The sequence below is a fragment of the Molothrus ater genome, chromosome 3 (genome assembly GCF_012460135.2).
Source record: "Molothrus ater isolate BHLD 08-10-18 breed brown headed cowbird chromosome 3, BPBGC_Mater_1.1, whole genome shotgun sequence".
Classification (NCBI taxonomy): domain Eukaryota; kingdom Metazoa; phylum Chordata; class Aves; order Passeriformes; family Icteridae; genus Molothrus; species Molothrus ater.
This window is the reverse complement of record NC_050480.2, coordinates 51,588,815-51,607,673: the sequence shown is the minus strand read 5'-3', so window position 1 is coordinate 51,607,673 and position 18,859 is coordinate 51,588,815. Positions and strand designations below refer to the sequence as shown.

Below are 18,859 nucleotides of genomic sequence, written 5' to 3'. Positions count from 1 at the left end.
TATTTTCAAACATATCTGAGGTTACCAGGTGTCAAACACTGGAGATAAATGGCATCCAAAGTGATATTACATTAAAGTCACAACACACAGAAAATAAACAATTTGAATTGCACTCAACAAAAACTTCAGATTTGGTATTTTTTAGAGTGAAGTCCCCTAGTGACAAAAAGTGTCAAGCAGCTATCCTTATCAAAATGACCACTTCACTATACAGATGCTAAAGATTTCTCACAGCATGATAAATTTTCTTCAGGAATAGGATGCACACAGAGTAGACATTAATGCATGTGCTCTGGTAATCTCCTGGGAAGCCCAAGGAGTCACATGACAATTGCTTTGTGCCACATCCCAGAAGAAATTACTTAGTGAGTCTTCAAATGTTACCAAATAGATGTCAGGTCCTACTATAAACAAAGCCTCTCAGTTCAGCAGTCGACATGGTGGCTACTGTGTTTGATCACATGAACAAAACAAGCCTCTTCTGCACTCTTTTGCACTTTTTGTCAAAGTTCCTGGTTTTCTGAGTATTTTGAACCTAGCCACCCAGTGAGACCCAGTCAGCAGGACCTTTGCTTTGGAGTGATGATGAAGGAACCTACCAAGATACAGGCTGATAAAGCATACTATCCCTGCAAAGTACTTCTGCCACTTGAAGCCAAATTTTCGAGAAATTACTTTAAATCTAAGTCTTAATAGAGAGTTTCAGAAAAATGGCTGAAAAAAATTTCAGTATAAAGATGATGAGATTAGAACCTCCACTCTGGAGAGCTATCAGCATACCACACTTGGACCCATTTAATGCCATTGCTATTGTTCTTGTATTTTACTCAACAGCAAGCAAAGCTTTCTGAACACAGCAAACACTTATGTACATGAGCACTCTTACTGCCTCACTAAGACCATTCAAATGGATGGAGTTACTCAGGCAAGTAAGTGTAGTATGAAGGCCAGATGTGTGTGGTTTCTGTTACCAAAAGCTGTTGAGCTGAAGTGCAGCAGTTATGAGTACCTGCATGCCTGTTCTGCAAACACAGATTTAGAATTGACACTGAATGAAGTATTTTTCCCAAGACTGTGCAGATACACTTGATTAACTTCAGCACAAAAGAAATATTGCTGTTTTTTACAACAGCTTACAGAGATTTCAGTATGGGCTCATTCCTGCAAAGCTGAATTCACACCAAGAAATATGGATTCTATCTTGAGCAGTGCCATTTCTTAACAATATGCTACAATTATCAATCTTTGAAAAGCTTTAAAAGCTTTTCACACTGCAAATTGAAAAGGTGTTTGCATTGAGAAGGATGCTAACTGTGGGTATTCTTTCACAGTCACAAGCAAATGCACATTAGGTATTGAATTAATACAATCACTAAATATCTCTTCATTCTACCCCACACTCACTACTATTCACAAAAATGCTTACAATGCATTGTAGCAAACATAGGGCATAATACAGATAAAATTATGTGGAAAACATTTTCCCACTGGAAAACATTGGGAGAAATCAGGCCATCATGATGTCTCAAGTTCTGCAATATCTTTTTCAAAAGTAACACCTCCAGGTATTTTGGAAGATGGAGCATTACTCAGGCATTTTGGAAGATGGAGAAAAACCTTCCCAGAAGCCCTTGACAAATCGAAATTTTAACTCTAGAATAATTTCAGTCTTGCAATCCAAACCACAAATTTATCAAGATGTCTTAAAATAAATGCTTCATCATTAATACCTTAAGAAAGCCATTTTGTACCCATGGTTAACATTTTTTTCAATAAGATTTGCATCATCTCAGTAGCCCTTCTTTGCATCTCGTACTGGTAATGATCAGAATCAAACTAGTAAGTGACAATGTAGTTTTTGTACTGATATAATCTCATCCAATGCATACTAAATGCACATCATGAACAACATTGTTTCTGCTTCCAGTATCCTAATTTTTATTAAAAAACCACCATCTTGTTAGAATCTAAGTGAATTAATTGAGTTTGCAGTTTCAGTGAATGTTGTGTTTTCAGTTTCACTCCATTCTAATCCTTCAGTTAAAATCACAGGATTTTCCCAGTTCTCTGCAGGTCTTCCAACCCTTCCCAACTTCATCTCATCCACAAATTACATCTGACTTAGATGGTGACCTCAACCTAAGTCACTGATATGTGAAACAGGATGTGTCCCTAGGCTGATCTCTCTCCATTTCCATTATGAAAATAATTTAGAATTTATGCAATCTCTTTTTCCACCAGCTTTAATCCAGTTTTCAATTCTCATCTTAATCTATTTCTATTCAAGTATTTTAGAGTCTTATGTCAAGCATTATTTCATTTTAAGTAAATTAAATTAATTGCATTCATTTTCTAAAAACTCCATGTCCCAAACCACTTGGGATGAGGGGAAGAATGAAAGGGCAAGGAGGAAATATACTATATGCTATCATACCCATATTTGTACTTCCAAGGCTTTTGTTCACCATCTGAAGTAATCTCTTGCTTAGTCTTGTGGTTAGAATAGCAGGTCTAAAGTTGATCACAGCTTTTTTTTTTTTTAATACAATTGTCTAATTCTATTCAAGGTTCTTATTACTGCATTTATACTTATCTCAGTATTGTAGAAAGGAGGTTAATTTGGACCTCTGATAAATTCAGTATTTTAAGATTTGCATTAGATGCTACTACTTTATTTATTCCTGCCTGTCATTTACAACTACAATGTTTCTGTATCTCAAATCTTCTAATTTCTGCCCATTGTTCCCTAAATTATCCTAACAGGATTTTTTCTGTTTCTTCATGTAGTGAGTTGACCTTGGCGGGACATCAGGTGCCCACCAAGCTACTCTATCACTCCCCTTCCCAGTGGGACAGGGGAGAGAAAACAAGATGGAAAACAACTAGTGGGTTGAGATAAGCCAAAAAAAAAAAAAAACCAACCAACCCAACCCAGAACAAAACAACAACAAAAAAACCAACCAAAAAACCACCTTCTCTGCCTCACCTACAAATTCTATTTATTTGGGGAACTTATAATAATCAGCCCTTGTCCTCTCATTACTTGTCAGAATTACAAAAATCCTGACTATATTAATAAGTGTTAAATCTAAATAATCCCATTTTATAGATGGGCTAATTGAGGCAAAGGAAAGTTTACAATTGCATCAACTACTTAGCTGGAGGTCTCCAAACTTCTACCGATTAGTTTGTTGGGCTCTGACTTGTGAAATAGCTCTGAGTAGTTAATTTCCATATATCCTCCTTTAGATGTAGCCAAAGAGACTCTGAAGCTTTTCAAAGAATGGAAGTAGAATGACTACCTCTTTCTTTACAGCACATACCAGCTAAAACCCAGACCAGATAATCTTTGCTAATTACCCAAGAATGCCTAAACATGCAGGCTATCACTCAGACTTAGCATTGTATTAAACTACAGCAACCTCCTCCCAGCTCTGGGAACACCACAGATTGAACACAGACACTGAAAATGGGGAGGCAAATCAAAAGAGGAAGGAAAGCACAGAATCAGTAGACAGCATTTTAAGGCAAACAGACCTCTGTAGTTATTTGCAGATACTAGGAAATAACTTATGCAATCTCCCAAGTTCTCCAAAAGGGCACAAAAAGTCAATTTTAATTACTTAATAAATATGACATATTTAATAAGCATAAATTCTTAGGATGAGAGGATCTACTCTCCATTTTCAGAATGCTGTCAACTTGCATTTTTGTTGCTTCCCTTTTATAGCTAAACTTAATATTCTGCTATTTTGTCAACTAGGTTAACTTCCTCCTGTGCTCTAACTCACATTTGTTCCAGACTACATTAAAAAAAAAGTTGTTTTTTTTTCCCCTGTCATTCTAGTGCTCCTTTCCACCTCTTCTATTCCCCTGCAATCTTCTGCCTTAAGAGCCAGCATTTTTTCTCATCACTTTCAAGGTTCTAAAGAAATTAGACAACTTCATTTCAGTCATTGTCCTGTTCCCATTCCATGTGGGATTTTAAGTATTTCTTCTGCAATCACTTCTGTGCCCGCTCTCATTCTGTGAAGAATGCAATTTCTTTTTCTCCCCTGGCATATGCCTTCCCTCTTTCAAGTTTGTTTCCAATGCTCGTATAGATAAGTTTCCTATTCTGAGATCATTTAGGGGATTACAACAGTGTCTCTAATCAACTGTTCCAATACTCTTGTAAGCCAAGGAGAGCTCTGCTGGCAGCACTAATACTCTTTTCTTGATTGATAGTGAAATATCTAATGGAAATTCATGTTTTGTCCAGTTCTTTTGTTACTACAGCTGTGCACTGAAAGGCGATGATGCAGTAAGAAAAAAGTATTGCTCCTTTTCCCAACAAACTTGGTTAAAATTCCAACTTTTAAAAATAAATACTGAGGTGATTGTGAAAAATGGTTGCTGTCAGTACCTGGATGCTTTGGTGGTTTAGAAACTTGGCATAAAAATCTAGGTTTTCCTAGCCCAGATATATTGGCTCAGGCTGTAATTCCATAAACCGCACAACAAAGGATATTGTAAAAGTATGCAAGAATTACACTTTATATAAGCATGGGCACTTTCCAATCTCAACCAAAACATTAGCACAAAGACTTTACAATAACAGAAACGACATTTGATCTTTTGTAAATTTAACTTCCTCTGAATTTGTGTTCTCATTCTTTTTGTATTGGGCTCCTATTTTACACTTGACTTGACATGGAAAAGAAGAAAACCGAAGATCATCCATTTGGAATACCACACAATTAAATGCTAACTTTTGGCCCTATGACAGTACATCTAAAACCTCACATTAAGAACAAAATTTGTCAGCAGTATCTATATATTTGTATCTGACATTTTCCCAATACTTGTAAACAAGGTAATAATTGTTTTTTTGAAAGGAATTCCTATAGCTCACCATTGAATTTACATGCATTATATTGTACATGCACTGATATGTCTGCACACAAACCACCTCCACTCCCCAATTCTGCTTCAGGCAAGAAGTTTATCTGCTGTTAGTTTCTCATAGGTCAGTATTACACAGTCTCAAATATTACTGTTAAAATCACATTCTGGAATGTGATCATACTTAAGCTTGTGCTTCTTAAACTTCACTTACAAAGGACACTGTTAAATATTCCACCTGAAATTACTTCAAAAATTTGAGAACATTGCTTCCAGTATTAGTAAATCCAACTAATTTGAAAAAATCTTCACCGTTTCATAAAGGATGACCTCCTCTGCAATGCACTTTTTAAAGACTTCTGTAGGAATCCTGAACTATAATATGAACTTTCCCTGGAGAGAAATGAAAATACAAAGAACTGCAAAAACATAAAGCCTTTTAAGTAACAAACACTGACAAATTCTAGCTTACAATTTTAGTTGACTAAAATTCTAGCTTACATAAGTAGCAAAATTGAACATGGTATACCTGATAAAAATCTGACAGAGGCCTCCTTCTCCTTTCTTAAGCAAGACTTAGAAGATTGAGAACTCTCAATCCAAAGAATGACCAACAAGTATGTAGGTGGCAGTCAGACTGAAAAGGAGAGTTGTTAACTGCAGCATGGAACAAAATCAGCACTCTGTTTAATATTGAAATTGTGTGGGGAAGAAGTTGAGAGAAGCTATGTATTGATACTTTATCACTCAGAATGCCTGTAAAATGAATCAGTCAACACTTAAAAACTCACACACCATTTAACAATGGGGCCATAAATTCAGTGCCTGTTACAAATTCCAATTTGGAATAGTTATAGCCTATGTGCCTACATTCTTCTGACATTTTCAAATATGTACACTGTTTGAACTGCTTGCAACAGTGGTTTGTACTTTTGGGCTATCTCCTGTATTTAAAGCTGCCCCAGAGGCTATACTTAATGGAATGGAAATGCTTTGCTATAATTTACTTTAGGCATCAGTTTAGATGATAAATATTCAGTCTGTTACATCAAAAATTAGCAGCTTAAATATGGGGTTTAAAACATGGTTTTATGAGCTGTTACAAAACTTCTCAATTAAGAATAAATTATTACAGCAAAATAATTTTATGGAAAATAAATTCAATAGGTTACGTCAGGTATTGTGATCTGAAGGTTGGTATTAGGATATGTTCCATTTTACATGAAAATTTATATAGTAATTTATTTTCAGAAAGAATGTGTCTTGTTAGCTTCTCTAAGAAATTCTTAAACTTTTGTACTACCGTTTTCATCTCCATTCCCCTCAGAAACATTTACTTTAATTTCTTTCTAGGTGGAAGAAAGATAGCGAATGTGCAAATGATAATTCAAACAAATTGCTTATGGCTTTTACATTGCTTATCATTTTTTTACTGATGATTCCCTGGTTTCATAGAGGAGCCAAAAGGTACAATATAATCACGGCCAACAGAAAATATTTTATACACTTTAAGAAATACTTAAATTTTCATTTTCAAGCGTAGTTACGTATTCCATTTCAGATCAATTACAAAAAACCCCAATAACTTTAATTCAAAAGCCTCAAATCAATACAACATTATATCATAGTTTACTTATTTTTGCATATAATACAAAAGCTCCAAAGTTCTTTTTATTGTTTTATAAACGGAAAAAGGAAAACTGAGTTTTTACCCACAAATTCTGGGGACTGAAGCTGTTTTAAAAAATAGTAGTATGATCCTGAAATGCAAGGAACTTCTGACTATTTTATAGCAATGCTACATATACTTTATAGCAATGCTACAGTGTAAACCAACAACTATATATGCAGAAGACTTGGCAGTAATTCAGTTTGATACTGAAGTGAGAGATCTATCTTGCATGAAACACTGTACAAAACAGACTTACTGCTCAGGTCTGTACAGCATTACTGTCAAAAAAGTTTCAGATAGTTTTATTCTAAATTTCCCCAAATGATTAAAATCTAACCCAAGATTAGCATGCTATACCATATCAGAAAGCAACACAAAAAATACCACATTTTATCTTTTAAGTCTCAGTCAACTAAAGTGCTTAAACACACATTTTTAAGTTTCACTTTACCCGTGTGAAATCTGCTGTCAAAGACACTACACACTTAAAGGGATTCCACCAGCTAAACTTTAATGCATGCTTATGTTTCATTTTCTTTTCCTTTCTTTTTGCTTTGAATATAAGACTCATTTTAGTCACTCCAAAGCAGTGCAGCTATAAATAACATGGATTTGATCCAGCAGCTTGGAAAGACAGAGAGATCAGATAGAATGTCATTAAAATTTTTACATATATCAGACATGCTTAATGGTGTACTCAATTATTATGTCACGCCAGTTCAAAGACTGTATTCTTTCTTTTAAACAGCATGGGGGGCTTTTTAACAATCAGGAGATCTATAATTACAGTGGTAGACCTCATAAAGACTCAAAATTCAGTTTCCAAGATATTTTAATTAAATCCCAAGTCCAAAAGTCTTCACAACAAAGCAGACAGGAAAAATATTAGTTGGAAATACAAAGCTCTATGACACTAATACCAGAGACATAACTATAGTGTTTTAATGGATGAAGAACAAGCTTTTTTTTCAGCCTCTTAAAAAGATGGAACAGTTTTGTTCTTTCAGTGAGTCTTCCTGAAATTTCAAATTATTTAGAATCTCTGCCTCCAGTTTTGGGATCATTGTTGATAAATATTAGTATTTTCTCTTAATTACTCATACAGATATATAAAATTTTAAGTGTTCACACAGAAGGAGCAAGAACCAATAATCAAGAATACATGTAGTAGCCCATACATCTGTGGGGGATTAAATTGGAACAGCATCAAAATTACTCCCTCTGAAGTATCGGGAGATTTTTTTTTCCAGAACATTTTCAAATGAAATACAAATGTCCTCAAGACTCCCTCAACTTAGACTTATGTCTCAGATAATACAAATACCGAAATAATTTACATACAGAGAAGTCCTTCCCAGTGTGGACCTGTCAGCCTTCTCACATTCAGCCTCGCACTTCAGGAGGAAAGCACTAATCTTAGTTACCATTTTAAAGCTATTATATCTATTAAATAATTGTTTGCAATAATAAAACAGGAATAAGAATTTTAACAAAACATCCTAATTTTTAAGTTTTTTACATTGAGCATTTTCCAATTCTGATAGTCCAAATATTGCAAAATGAATTCTAACTCTTGAGTGGTGTTCACAGTACTTTCTTTAATATTTTGCATACATCAAGCCACTGCATTCATGTTTCAAGCTCCACTGTCTTTAAAATGAAAACAGAGATTCCTACTGTACCATTAATTGCTAGTCTGACACTGAAACAGTGGTTTCATAGTCATGAGTGATGGGATTGAGAATTTCTGTGTAACTCCACTTCCCTAACAGGTACAGTAATAAACAGTTAGTTCCTTAGGTGAAAGACATGAATCTGTTGGATTAAAGTTTCATTCTCTGCCTGTAATGAGTAACTTGAGGGCCTTCTGTAGATTTTGCACAGCAGTGCTCACATCTTCATACTGCAACGCACTGCCAGCATATTTGCAATATTTTTGAGCTCTGGCAAAGTCCTCTGGAGTCAAGCGGACTTCTCCTGCAAAAACATAAGTATTACAAAGTTACTACAAAGGAAATGTGACTTAAGCTTCCTTTCTTATGATTTTTATGTTTTACTGGTGTTTGTGGTAATATTATGAAAACCAGGCTAATATTTGTGGTAGTATTATAAAGACCAAGGTACAGTATTTCTTCTGTTCTGTTCTCTTTTCTTTCCATTCGTATAAAGCTTAACTTCTTTGCTATTGAAAAATGTGAGGACCTTTCTAAACACTGGTATTTTCATGACCCAGTGCCTTTCAAAAGTAAGCCAATACCTTTGAGAAAGATCTGCTCTTCATCTAAGACAGCAAAGGAAAGCTTTTATATGACATTAGGTTAGCTGTAATCATGTTACAACCTGCAAGAAACAAGTACAGTGCTTTTTGTGTTTACAGCATAATTACTCTGCTTTCTTCAGAAATAATACATAGTTAGAAACTGTTCCTTCCCAACTGGAATAACTTTTCAGAATGTAGAAGCATTTCTCACTGGCATGTTTTCACACATTTTATGTTTCTGTTTTTCCAAAAAATTTTTGTTGCCAATTTTATGTAAGATGTCTGAAAACAAGATTGATGTCATGTAATGTGCCCCTTTTTGTAACATTGGAGAACACTAGCAAAAAATATTCCCATAATACAGTATAAACCATAGTATGTTACTTATTAATCAGAGTTCTCTTGAAGTAAGTTAAAATTTTAGGAATTATGTTGTGCTCAAATACATGCATTCAGTCTTGGAGAAGACATAGTAGGGACTTAAGCCCTAAATGGCAGAAGATTTTATATGTGAATAGTATCACTGATGTGGGTGTAAAATAAACCATAACTGTGTTACTGTACCTCCTTCCACCCACAAATTCACTGTGAGTTTTAAGGCTAATCCCATGCCACTCCAATAATGGACAAATTTATATATATCCAAATACGGACAAATTATAAAATCTTTATTCAGGTTCTTTCAAAACAACTTGTAAATGATAGATTTTTATGGGCACAGATAAATAAATATATAAACCACGAAATTTTATGCATATATTTAATAACTTCCCACACAGTATGGTATAAGCACTGAATAGATTTCACAAATTAATAGAAAGTATGCTTTTAAATGCACCATACATTTTACATAAAATTTAGTTAAACAAAGATTTAGCTCTCTAAGTACATTTTACTCTTAAACAACTACATGAACATACTTAAAGCCATTTTTATGGCACAATTTCCATTAGCTGAATCCTTTCCTTCAAAATCCAACTGTTGTTAGCAATACTGTGAGAATGTTTACTAAAGAATCTCTTTTCTTATCAAAAAATGTCTGTTATATTTACTTTTCCTTCCCCCAGTCTTACTATTTAAGTACAGCTTTTGAACAAATAAAAAAGAAAACCTGGGAACATTACAAATTAGACTGGTCTGCTGATTTTTAAAACAACCCTACCCAAATAAAATCCGAAACACCGAAGATTACTTTTATGAATTTTTAAAATATACTCTAGAACTCCACTTCTTTTCCTTTCAATAAATAAATATAACCATTGAGGGACATAAAAACTTGGTGGGCTCATTATGATTGCAATGTATATTAATTTCATGCTAAGTAAGGGAAACCACATTAAATCTCTTAAAATACATACACATGTGAGTAAATCCTTGCAAGGGAGTGCATAAACACAGGCACACATCTCAGGTATTCTGTAACCTCAGGAAAGTCACAGACTAAAAAGCAGCTGGGGTCAATCTGTGACCACATTTCTGAAGATCTTTAAGAAATTAAAAAGACCAAGTTTCCCTCAAAGTAGCTTTATGCTGTGATGCCAAAAGAAACTACAAAATCATTCTTTAAAAACTGGCCAGGGCATCAGTCCAGTATTCAAATAATTTATTGGAAGCAAGCCTAAATTCACCTTCTAATCTTATTTTTACAGTATGAGCTCTATTAATGTTTTGCTGGCATAAAGCCTTATTTATTATGAAATCTACCTCAGATGCTATTATGACACCACTTGAGGGAAAAAAATTATTAGTTTTAAATTTATAAACCAAAGTTTATAGAGTAAGAGGGTTGATCTTTTGATGTGCTCAGTAGCCTGAGCTCCTATTGAAGTCGACACCTCACAATGGAAAAGCAAAATAGAAACAAACCAGCTCTGTGTTCTGAAGTTTTACAAATAATGTAAAACTTAACTGCAATGACTGTACTTACATCAAAGGTATAACCACAAAAGTTAGTAACCTACCTCAATTTACATAATCAAAGATTAAGCAGTTTTGGAGGAAATGCCCTGGGGGTCCTGGTGGACACAGATCTGCCCATGAGCCAACAATCCACCCCTGTGCCAGAGAGTGACAATGGCATCCTGTCCTGCACTAGGAAGAGCACTGCCAGCAGGAGGATAGAAGTGATCCTGACCCTTTCAGCCATATCCTGAGTGCCGTGTCCAGTTCTGGATTCCTCAGCACAAGAGAGACAGACTGACATCCTGGAGACAGTCCAGCAAAGGGCCACAAAGATGACTAAGGGAATGGAGCATGAGAAGCACCCAAGGAAGCTGGGACTGTTCAGCCTAGAGAAGAGAGAGCTCAGGGGGATCTTATATCAAGTACACAAACACCTGAAGGGAGAGTATCTAAAGGACAGAGACAGGCTTTTTTAGTGATGCCCAGTGACAAGACCGGAGGCTGAAACACAGGAGGGTCCTGTCTGAACATCAGGAAACAGTTTTTACTCCGAGGGTGTCCAAGGTCTGGGACAGGCTGCCCAGAGAGATTGTGGTGTCTGTCCCTGGAGAGATTCAAAACCTATCTTTAGAACTAGCAGTGACATTTTTTCTCAAACTTCTTCAGTGCAGGAAATTAAACCACAGGGAGAGTGCACAAGCAAGGGGAGGAGAGAAAAAGGACATGGTCATGAGTGACTAGTTTTACATGACCTGTGGGAACACAGGCCACCAGGAATATTTCCCTGTCTGCTCTGGGGTGCCCTAACCCCCAGGAGAACATTGACTTTGACCCTCATTCATGAAGAAAGTTTCCTAAACTCCAGAGTAGACTAGAATCCACTAGAGTGTGAAGTAGATTGTAGAGAGTAGTGTAGATGTATCACTTTGGTGGGAAATTTAGGTTTTAGGATTTTTAGTATGTAGTGGAGGGAAGCAAGATGGAGGGCACAGGGTGTCATCCTGGGCTTCTTCTTCCTTCTTTTTCCATCTTCATGAGTTTGGGTGGCATTTTGTAATTGGGTGAAAAAGTCTGCATTGCAGGCTTTTGGGGATCCGTTATTGGGTTAAAAAGGGAAATAATCTAGGTGTCAGTTCTTAATTGGATAGTTTAGTCTTAAAAGACCTTGTAACAAGAGATTGTAGCCACTTTTGCGGTCCAGTGCGCTGAGCCTTGTGTGGACAGCATGCAAAACTCTAGATAAGATAACAATAAACAAGAACCTGAAGACCGAAAGATCCAGTGCGTCTCTCTTTCCTGACACAAGACCACTCCAGGAGGGTCCCCCCTGACAGGGGAGCCCCCTGGGAGGGCCCTGACAGAGTCCCAGAAGTCGGGGAATCGGCAACAGGTACGCCGACAATGACCCTTCCTTGAGCAGAAGGGTTGGACCAGACCACCTCCTGAAGTCCTTTCCAACCTCAAGTATCTGTGATTTTTGGCTCTAAAAAAGCCCAACAACGCCGAGATACAAAAGGTATACTGTATTTAATCTGAAACAAACTTGCTCCCTGTGTTAATCTGAAATTATTAGGACTGTAGTTTTATTACTGAAACATGACAGGAATATGGAATCTGTAACAACAAGCATGATTCCCTTAGTTTAAGAGAAACACAAAGTGAAACTGATTTGACTAGAGCTGCTGAAATAATTTTGGGAAAAAAAAAGTTTTAGAATGAAAGTAATGTGCATTTTACATAAATACATCTGCTTCTCCCTGGAATCCTTGTCTACCCTTCAGATGTCTTTCCTTTTTACGATGCCCAAATATAAGGCAGATGATTTAAGAACATTTCAATCATACAAACTGGTGCATAAAAACAGTGATGGAAAAGGTAACAAATGGATTTTGAAACAAGATACTCTTTTTTTTTCCATTAAATCACTTGAAATATTTGAAATATAAGTACTCAAGGATTTCTTTTTATGATCATGAAAACACATTCAATGTCAAATTATTATTTATACTTTGCATGTAGAATATCAAACATTATACACAGAACTACAATGAACAAATGCCTTCTTTATACTATGCCACCTGTGGAAGGGACCATATGGCAACATAAGAAGATCTTATAAAATCTGTGTAGCACAACTATGAATGCCTCGAGTGTTAGTAAAATCTAGGGGTAATAAATTTTTTAAGACAACTACATCAGAGAAGTGCACACACACATACACGAAGTTGCTGCATAATTCTACATTCTGTTGTCAGACACATTAACCCATGCTTAAATGAAAAAGTTTTGACACTTTCAAAAGTCAGTGTAAACTCTGAAATCTCTTCCCACAGGACAGGACAACTATTGAAAGATTTATGCTAACTAAAAATCAAAGAACACTATTCCTTTAACTTAATCTTCCTTTGATAAAATATTCTACTCCTCTCCACCAGAAGTTTTTCTCCTGTAACAGCTTTAAACAAATGGCTTCTCTCATGTTACAGGAAGCAAAGCAAAGATATAATTTATCTTTAAAATATACATTTGATCTTACTACAAGAAAGAGTCTTGCAGGAGTATGTGGAATATCCTGTTTGGCTATACCTATACTACCACATTCAACACTGCCAAGGAAGGCATCTCAGCACTCAAACTTGACTGTCTGCAGCATCAAACTGCTGGAACAGATTCCAGTATGGTGTTGGCCCATGAAAACTAGCACTTTCCCAAACAATTCCTGGGCATGACCTGTGGTCAGAGCAAGCTACAGACCATTCAATACGAGCAGTCTTAACAAGCTACCTTGTTTAGGTTTAAAAGTTTAATAATATAGATGTGAGAGGTTCTGTGCCAGCTACTCTCCATGCCAAATATCTGCAAGCCTGTGTAATTTGTTAGCATGGACATAGACATCGTGTGTAAGTCATGGAACAAATGTACCTTGCACTGTGCTAGCTCTGTGGATCTGTTGGATGGAGGGCAACACTGATCCCTCCTTCCCATGCAAAGGAAACCTCAGTTCCACAGGAATGGTACACACCTCAATATGCAGCAAGGATCTAGCCCAGATATATATATTGCAGCTCAGGAACTGGAGAGGGCTCATGGGTCCCACAGTTTTGTACATCCATTAACACATACAGGCATTTCTCAATCTACTGATGGGTTAGAGAACAAGGCCACTGTTGGCATAGAAAGGACTTCTCAGCAGTATGAGAAGAATCCACAACAAGACAATGACAGGCAAGGACAAACACTTTCCATTCCTCTCAAGCTTCTTAATTCCACACATGCAAAGAAAACTATCAGTGTACCTCTGCTGACACATCCATCCCCTGTGCTCTCTGAGACTCCTGCATAACTGGCAGGGTCTAAGCTTTCGAACGAACAACCTGTATGACTTTATAATTTCTTGCCAGCACTTTTGTAGCACTCCCTCATAAGAATGTGAGACTTTGAGCTGTTACAAGACCCAAACTTGTAGTGACACCACAGAGATGTGCAGAGGAGGAACACAGGCATGCAAATACGCAGGTTAGATCAAGTAAAGAGATTTATCATGGTGCTTAGCAGGGGTCTTAATCTTTGAATTACACAATATTACTTATTACGCATTATCATAAACACACTTAATTCCTTCTTATTTATGTACTTATTAAACCAAGTTATCTCAGGTAGGTAGTAAAAGCGAGCAATGCAATCATACCATGCAGATATGAATAATGGAATGTCTTCAACTTAATTAAAAAATTATGTTTCAATCTAAATTATGACATTTTCGACAACCAGAAACAAACATTCAAATCAAGAAACAATGATGACCAAAATTTTTTGAGTAGTTACCAAAAAACCTGGTACAATGACTATCTAGAAGATCATGATAAGTTAGTTAAACATGAAAGCTTTGCTTCCAAACATCACAAAATTTTCCTTCCAACTAGCAATTACTATAGCAAACTTTAAGTAAAGCTTTGAGCCATTTCAATTGAGGAGCTACCAAAACCCCCACAGCAGTCCCCAAAACTCAAAAACTATCACCAAGTTTAAATGTTACAGCTACAGGTCTGAGGTGTTGTTTTACAATGAAATGAGTTACTGCCACATGAGACATCAGTGCCAGCTCAGCTGGCCAGAGCATGGTGCTAATAATGCCAAGGTTGTGGGTTTGAGCCTTGTATAGGCCATTCACTTCAGAGTTGGACTCAATCCTTCTGGGTCCCTTCCAGCTAAGACTATCCTGTGATTCTGTGATTACAGTAATATGCCAGAAAAACTGTAGCACCTACAGTACCTTTTGCTCTTCAGGAGAATACTAAAGATTAGTATGTCTCTATCAAATTTTGCTATTTTTATTTCTTCTGTAAAAATGGCTTTCTAATATATTAGAATAGAAATATCCTTAAGCATTCTTTATGCCAGCAGATTAAAAGCAAGTTGAACAATGAATTCCTACTATAGCATTTGATTGAAGCAAAAATGCTTTTTCTGAACAGCTGTTTTAACAGAGTCTTCAACAACATAATAAAGTAACTAAGTATCTCTAAGTTATAAAATACAAGAACATACCTATCTAAACTTTGTAGTCATAACAGGCAATGTTTTACTGTGGTTAGTACTAGAACTTAACATAGCAATTACATATAATATTGTACACTAATGAGAGTATATCCTGATGAGGATAAACTGTAGGCCTCCAAGACCTCCTCCTCATTCAACATCCACATTATATTGCCAAAAAAAATCTGATTATTCCAAACAGATGTAATTTATGGAGGTTTTTTACACTTTTTTCTCTTTTCTATGGACAGAAAAATTCTTAGAAATAGTTAACTCTGTGTCCATATGTACTCATGTACCATATGTACATGAGTGCTCAAATGAAAATCTAGGATGATTCCAGCTTTATTGTCAGTTACTACTCTTCCACAAGCCATGATTTCCCCAGGGTTAGCCCTTATGTGTACACTTCAAAGCATGGGATATGCAAGCAGACATAAAATACATATATATTATGTATGATATAGGTTATCAGTTATTTCAACATCAAAGACAAATGACATCCTGGAAGATAAAAGCTTTGATTAAATGGTACATCAAAATAACATCATTAGCAGTACCTTACAAATTGATTGTTTCATTTAGCACAAGTGCTACTTCCAGTCAGGAAGCACACACTATTATTCTGCACAAAACTGCAACTTGAATGTTTTAGGAATTATTTTGTGAAATTAATAAGTAACTTACATGCTGACCCTGTAGAATAAATTTCAAGTAAAGGGAATGTATATTAATTACAATAAATACAATTTGGCAAGGCTATCAGGAATATAGGCTTTGCAAAGTATATCAGAACCTCACCTGAGAAGCAACAACATAAATAATAAAAAACCTTAGGCAATGCTAGCTCATTAGTTCAAAGCAGTCAGACAGACAACACTATTTTGTAGCAGCTTTCAGAAACTACTAAAATCTTAGCAACACAATGCTTAGATGCTGTCCACTCTTTTTAAAATTCTGGAATAGCGTTCAGATAATAGTGACAATATTTCTCAAACTTCTTCCTTCAGTGCAGGAGAGACACAGAGGACACAGTATGTCCACCTACAACAATACAAATGCCACAAGCTTACCTGTAGACTGAGCACTGTAAAGGGAAGGATCAACCAGAGGAATATTCTGAGGAGCAGGCTGAATGGTGTTACTTGTCACTCCTGCAAATCAATGCAAAAAAAGGACTTTGATTATTTTTACTTATTGACTTTAAAAGTAAGCAAAAAATCAGAACAGATGAAGCGTTCTTGTACCTGTGTTCACATTTTAGGTACACTCATTTGTTTTGATCGAAAACTGTATTTTTGCAACACGTCCAGAACATACCAGACTATCATGAAGTTATTTCTGCAACATCTGCTGTCTAGGAACATATATATATTCTGTAAAAGTGCTCCAAACTATGATATACATATTTCAAGAAAACATTAAAAAATATTTCCAATGGCATTTTTACGATTTTAGCTTATGAAGATGCTTTTGCCACACAATAATGTGTTATTTACTTTCTATGTGATGGACTAGAATTTGGGCAAAAATTCATCTCCCATTGAAGGCATGGATTTCTCAGGTGTGATTTGGAGATACCTGTGTTATGAGGTACTTCAGCTGGAGTGTTGGCAGGTGCATGGGCACCTGGTGGTATATGTATGCCAGTGTAATTACTAGTTGGTATGTTGTTAGCTTCATATGTAGATGATGATGATGATGGAGCTGTTCCACTGTGGACAGAAGATGATCCCGCTTCTTCCCTTTCAGCATCTGCTAAAACAATACAAAATAGGAATTACTGCAACTACTATGCATAAACACTTTAAATCTTTGGCTTTCCTTAACACCTCCTTTCAAATTTTTATTGCTAAAAAAATTGCCACCACACAGTGGGACATAAAACATCAACCCAAACCACATAGGGTTGATTTGAAAAGGTAAAATGCAACATACCATACAACAAAGATCTAGACACTCACATACTTTCAAAGATCTCTTCTGTTCAACTTGAGGAATCATTTAGTTACTTGTCTGAATATAAGCTATCTGTCTCATTAGAACAATTTGTTATACCTTTGTATTCTGCATCCATAGAAGTGGAACAAGTTATTACAAATAGGCAGTAATCTACATTTTAACATATACATGAACCAGAATATGGAAAAATGTATTTGCCTTACAAACTCTGCATAAAAGGCTAGACAGTGCCAATTCGTTTACCCCAAATCAAACCACAAATAAATAAGAACCAAGAGGAACTTTGGGAAAGTAATACCAAACAAGAAACTGAATGCAGCTTAGCCAAGTCATAATTGCATCTAGAACAGTTAGAGTACATAATGATCTACAAGAATAAGGTTCAATATATCCCACAGCATGTACAAAGAATATACATATTTTTCAATCTAGTCATGTTCTTAAGGTTCTGATTTACTTTATTTAGTACTGATTTAAAGGCTAAGGATCCAGTCAATTCAGAATAAATGGTTGATTCCTGCTCCTTCATTTGAATTAAGTTCAATTAAAAAAAACCTGATTTTCACTTACTGTGTATGCATTCACCTGTATCAATAATGTCAGATAGAACAGGCAGTTTTGGGAATTGCTTATTTAACAGCCAGTGCTTGAAAGGGAACAAAGAAATAAGGGAGGACAAAACTTGTATGTGTGTAGAGCTAGCAAAAGAGATCCACATTGATCTTCAGTTACACAAGACTATGAGTTATGCAAACACTTCTGCTGCTTAATAATTAAATGGTCTGCTATTAAAAATATTACCATTATAAATATCTGAATTGTTTCCTATGGAGTTCTTCTACCTCCCAGAAAAAAATTCACATGCTATCTTTAGGAAAAATATTAAAATACCTTCTAATTTACAATACAATTTACTAATAAAAAGGCTATAGAGCAGAGTAAAATAAAGTATTGTTGTTAGAGCATTTTTAGTGGACTTTAATAAATACACTCTGGTTTATGGCACAATTTCTAACACATGCAAATGAACACCTGAAAAGTTTCGGGAAGACAAAAAACATCTTAAGGTGCCAGATTTTTCCTTTGCTGTATTTTTTGTTAGTAACTCATACTGCAATATTGTGTGGCTAACATGTGTGGAAATAAAATTAAATGTCTGAAACTGGCAAAAAGAAGATGAGATTCAAGAGTAAACATTGCATATGCTGTCTTTTAAATAATAATGTAATGATAGGAAACTACTGTTTGAATGCTGTATTTTTCACTGGTTTTGGTGTCAACTAAAAAAAAATACAAAACAGTTTCAGAAAAAATAATGAACAAAACCAGAGGCTTACTTTACATAAAATGAATTAGTTACACACAACACTCATCAGGCCATCTGAAGGGGAGGCTGCGAAACATTACTTGCAACACTGTTACCAATTATTTACAGCTTGGGCAAATTGTAGCCATAAAGTTGGAGTTTCCAAGTTGAGGGTCTGCTTGAAGCTAGGATTTTGGGAAAGCTGTTGTAAAAACTACTAAGCAACTGTTGAGCATGAGGCAGTGAGAGAAAATGTGCTTCCACTGTGCTTACTATCTCAGCTATGAGAAATTACCTGTAAATTCATGCCCATATTTAAGCTGTAAATGCATTT

At 35.7% G+C, this 18,859-nt stretch overlaps 1 protein-coding gene across 2 annotated transcripts in view; it reads right to left on the bottom strand.

Moving 5' to 3' along the window:
• Positions 1 to 7,041: 7,041 nt before the first annotated feature.
• Positions 7,042 to 18,859, bottom strand: part of VTA1 (vesicle trafficking 1) — a 38,468-nt gene continuing 26,650 nt past the window's right edge. Inside the window, exons 6-8 of one of the 2 annotated variants that reach the window (XM_036379567.2) lie at positions 16,839 to 17,015; positions 16,331 to 16,411; positions 7,042 to 8,533 (exon numbers count right to left, since the gene is read on the bottom strand). In XM_036379567.2, the coding sequence (XP_036235460.1) occupies positions 8,388 to 8,533; positions 16,331 to 16,411; positions 16,839 to 17,015 (404 nt within the window). In that variant the 3' untranslated portion in view covers positions 7,042 to 8,387. The remainder of the gene's footprint in view (positions 8,534 to 16,330; positions 16,412 to 16,838; positions 17,016 to 18,859) is intronic. The other variant, XM_036379568.2, reaches the window with a different exon arrangement.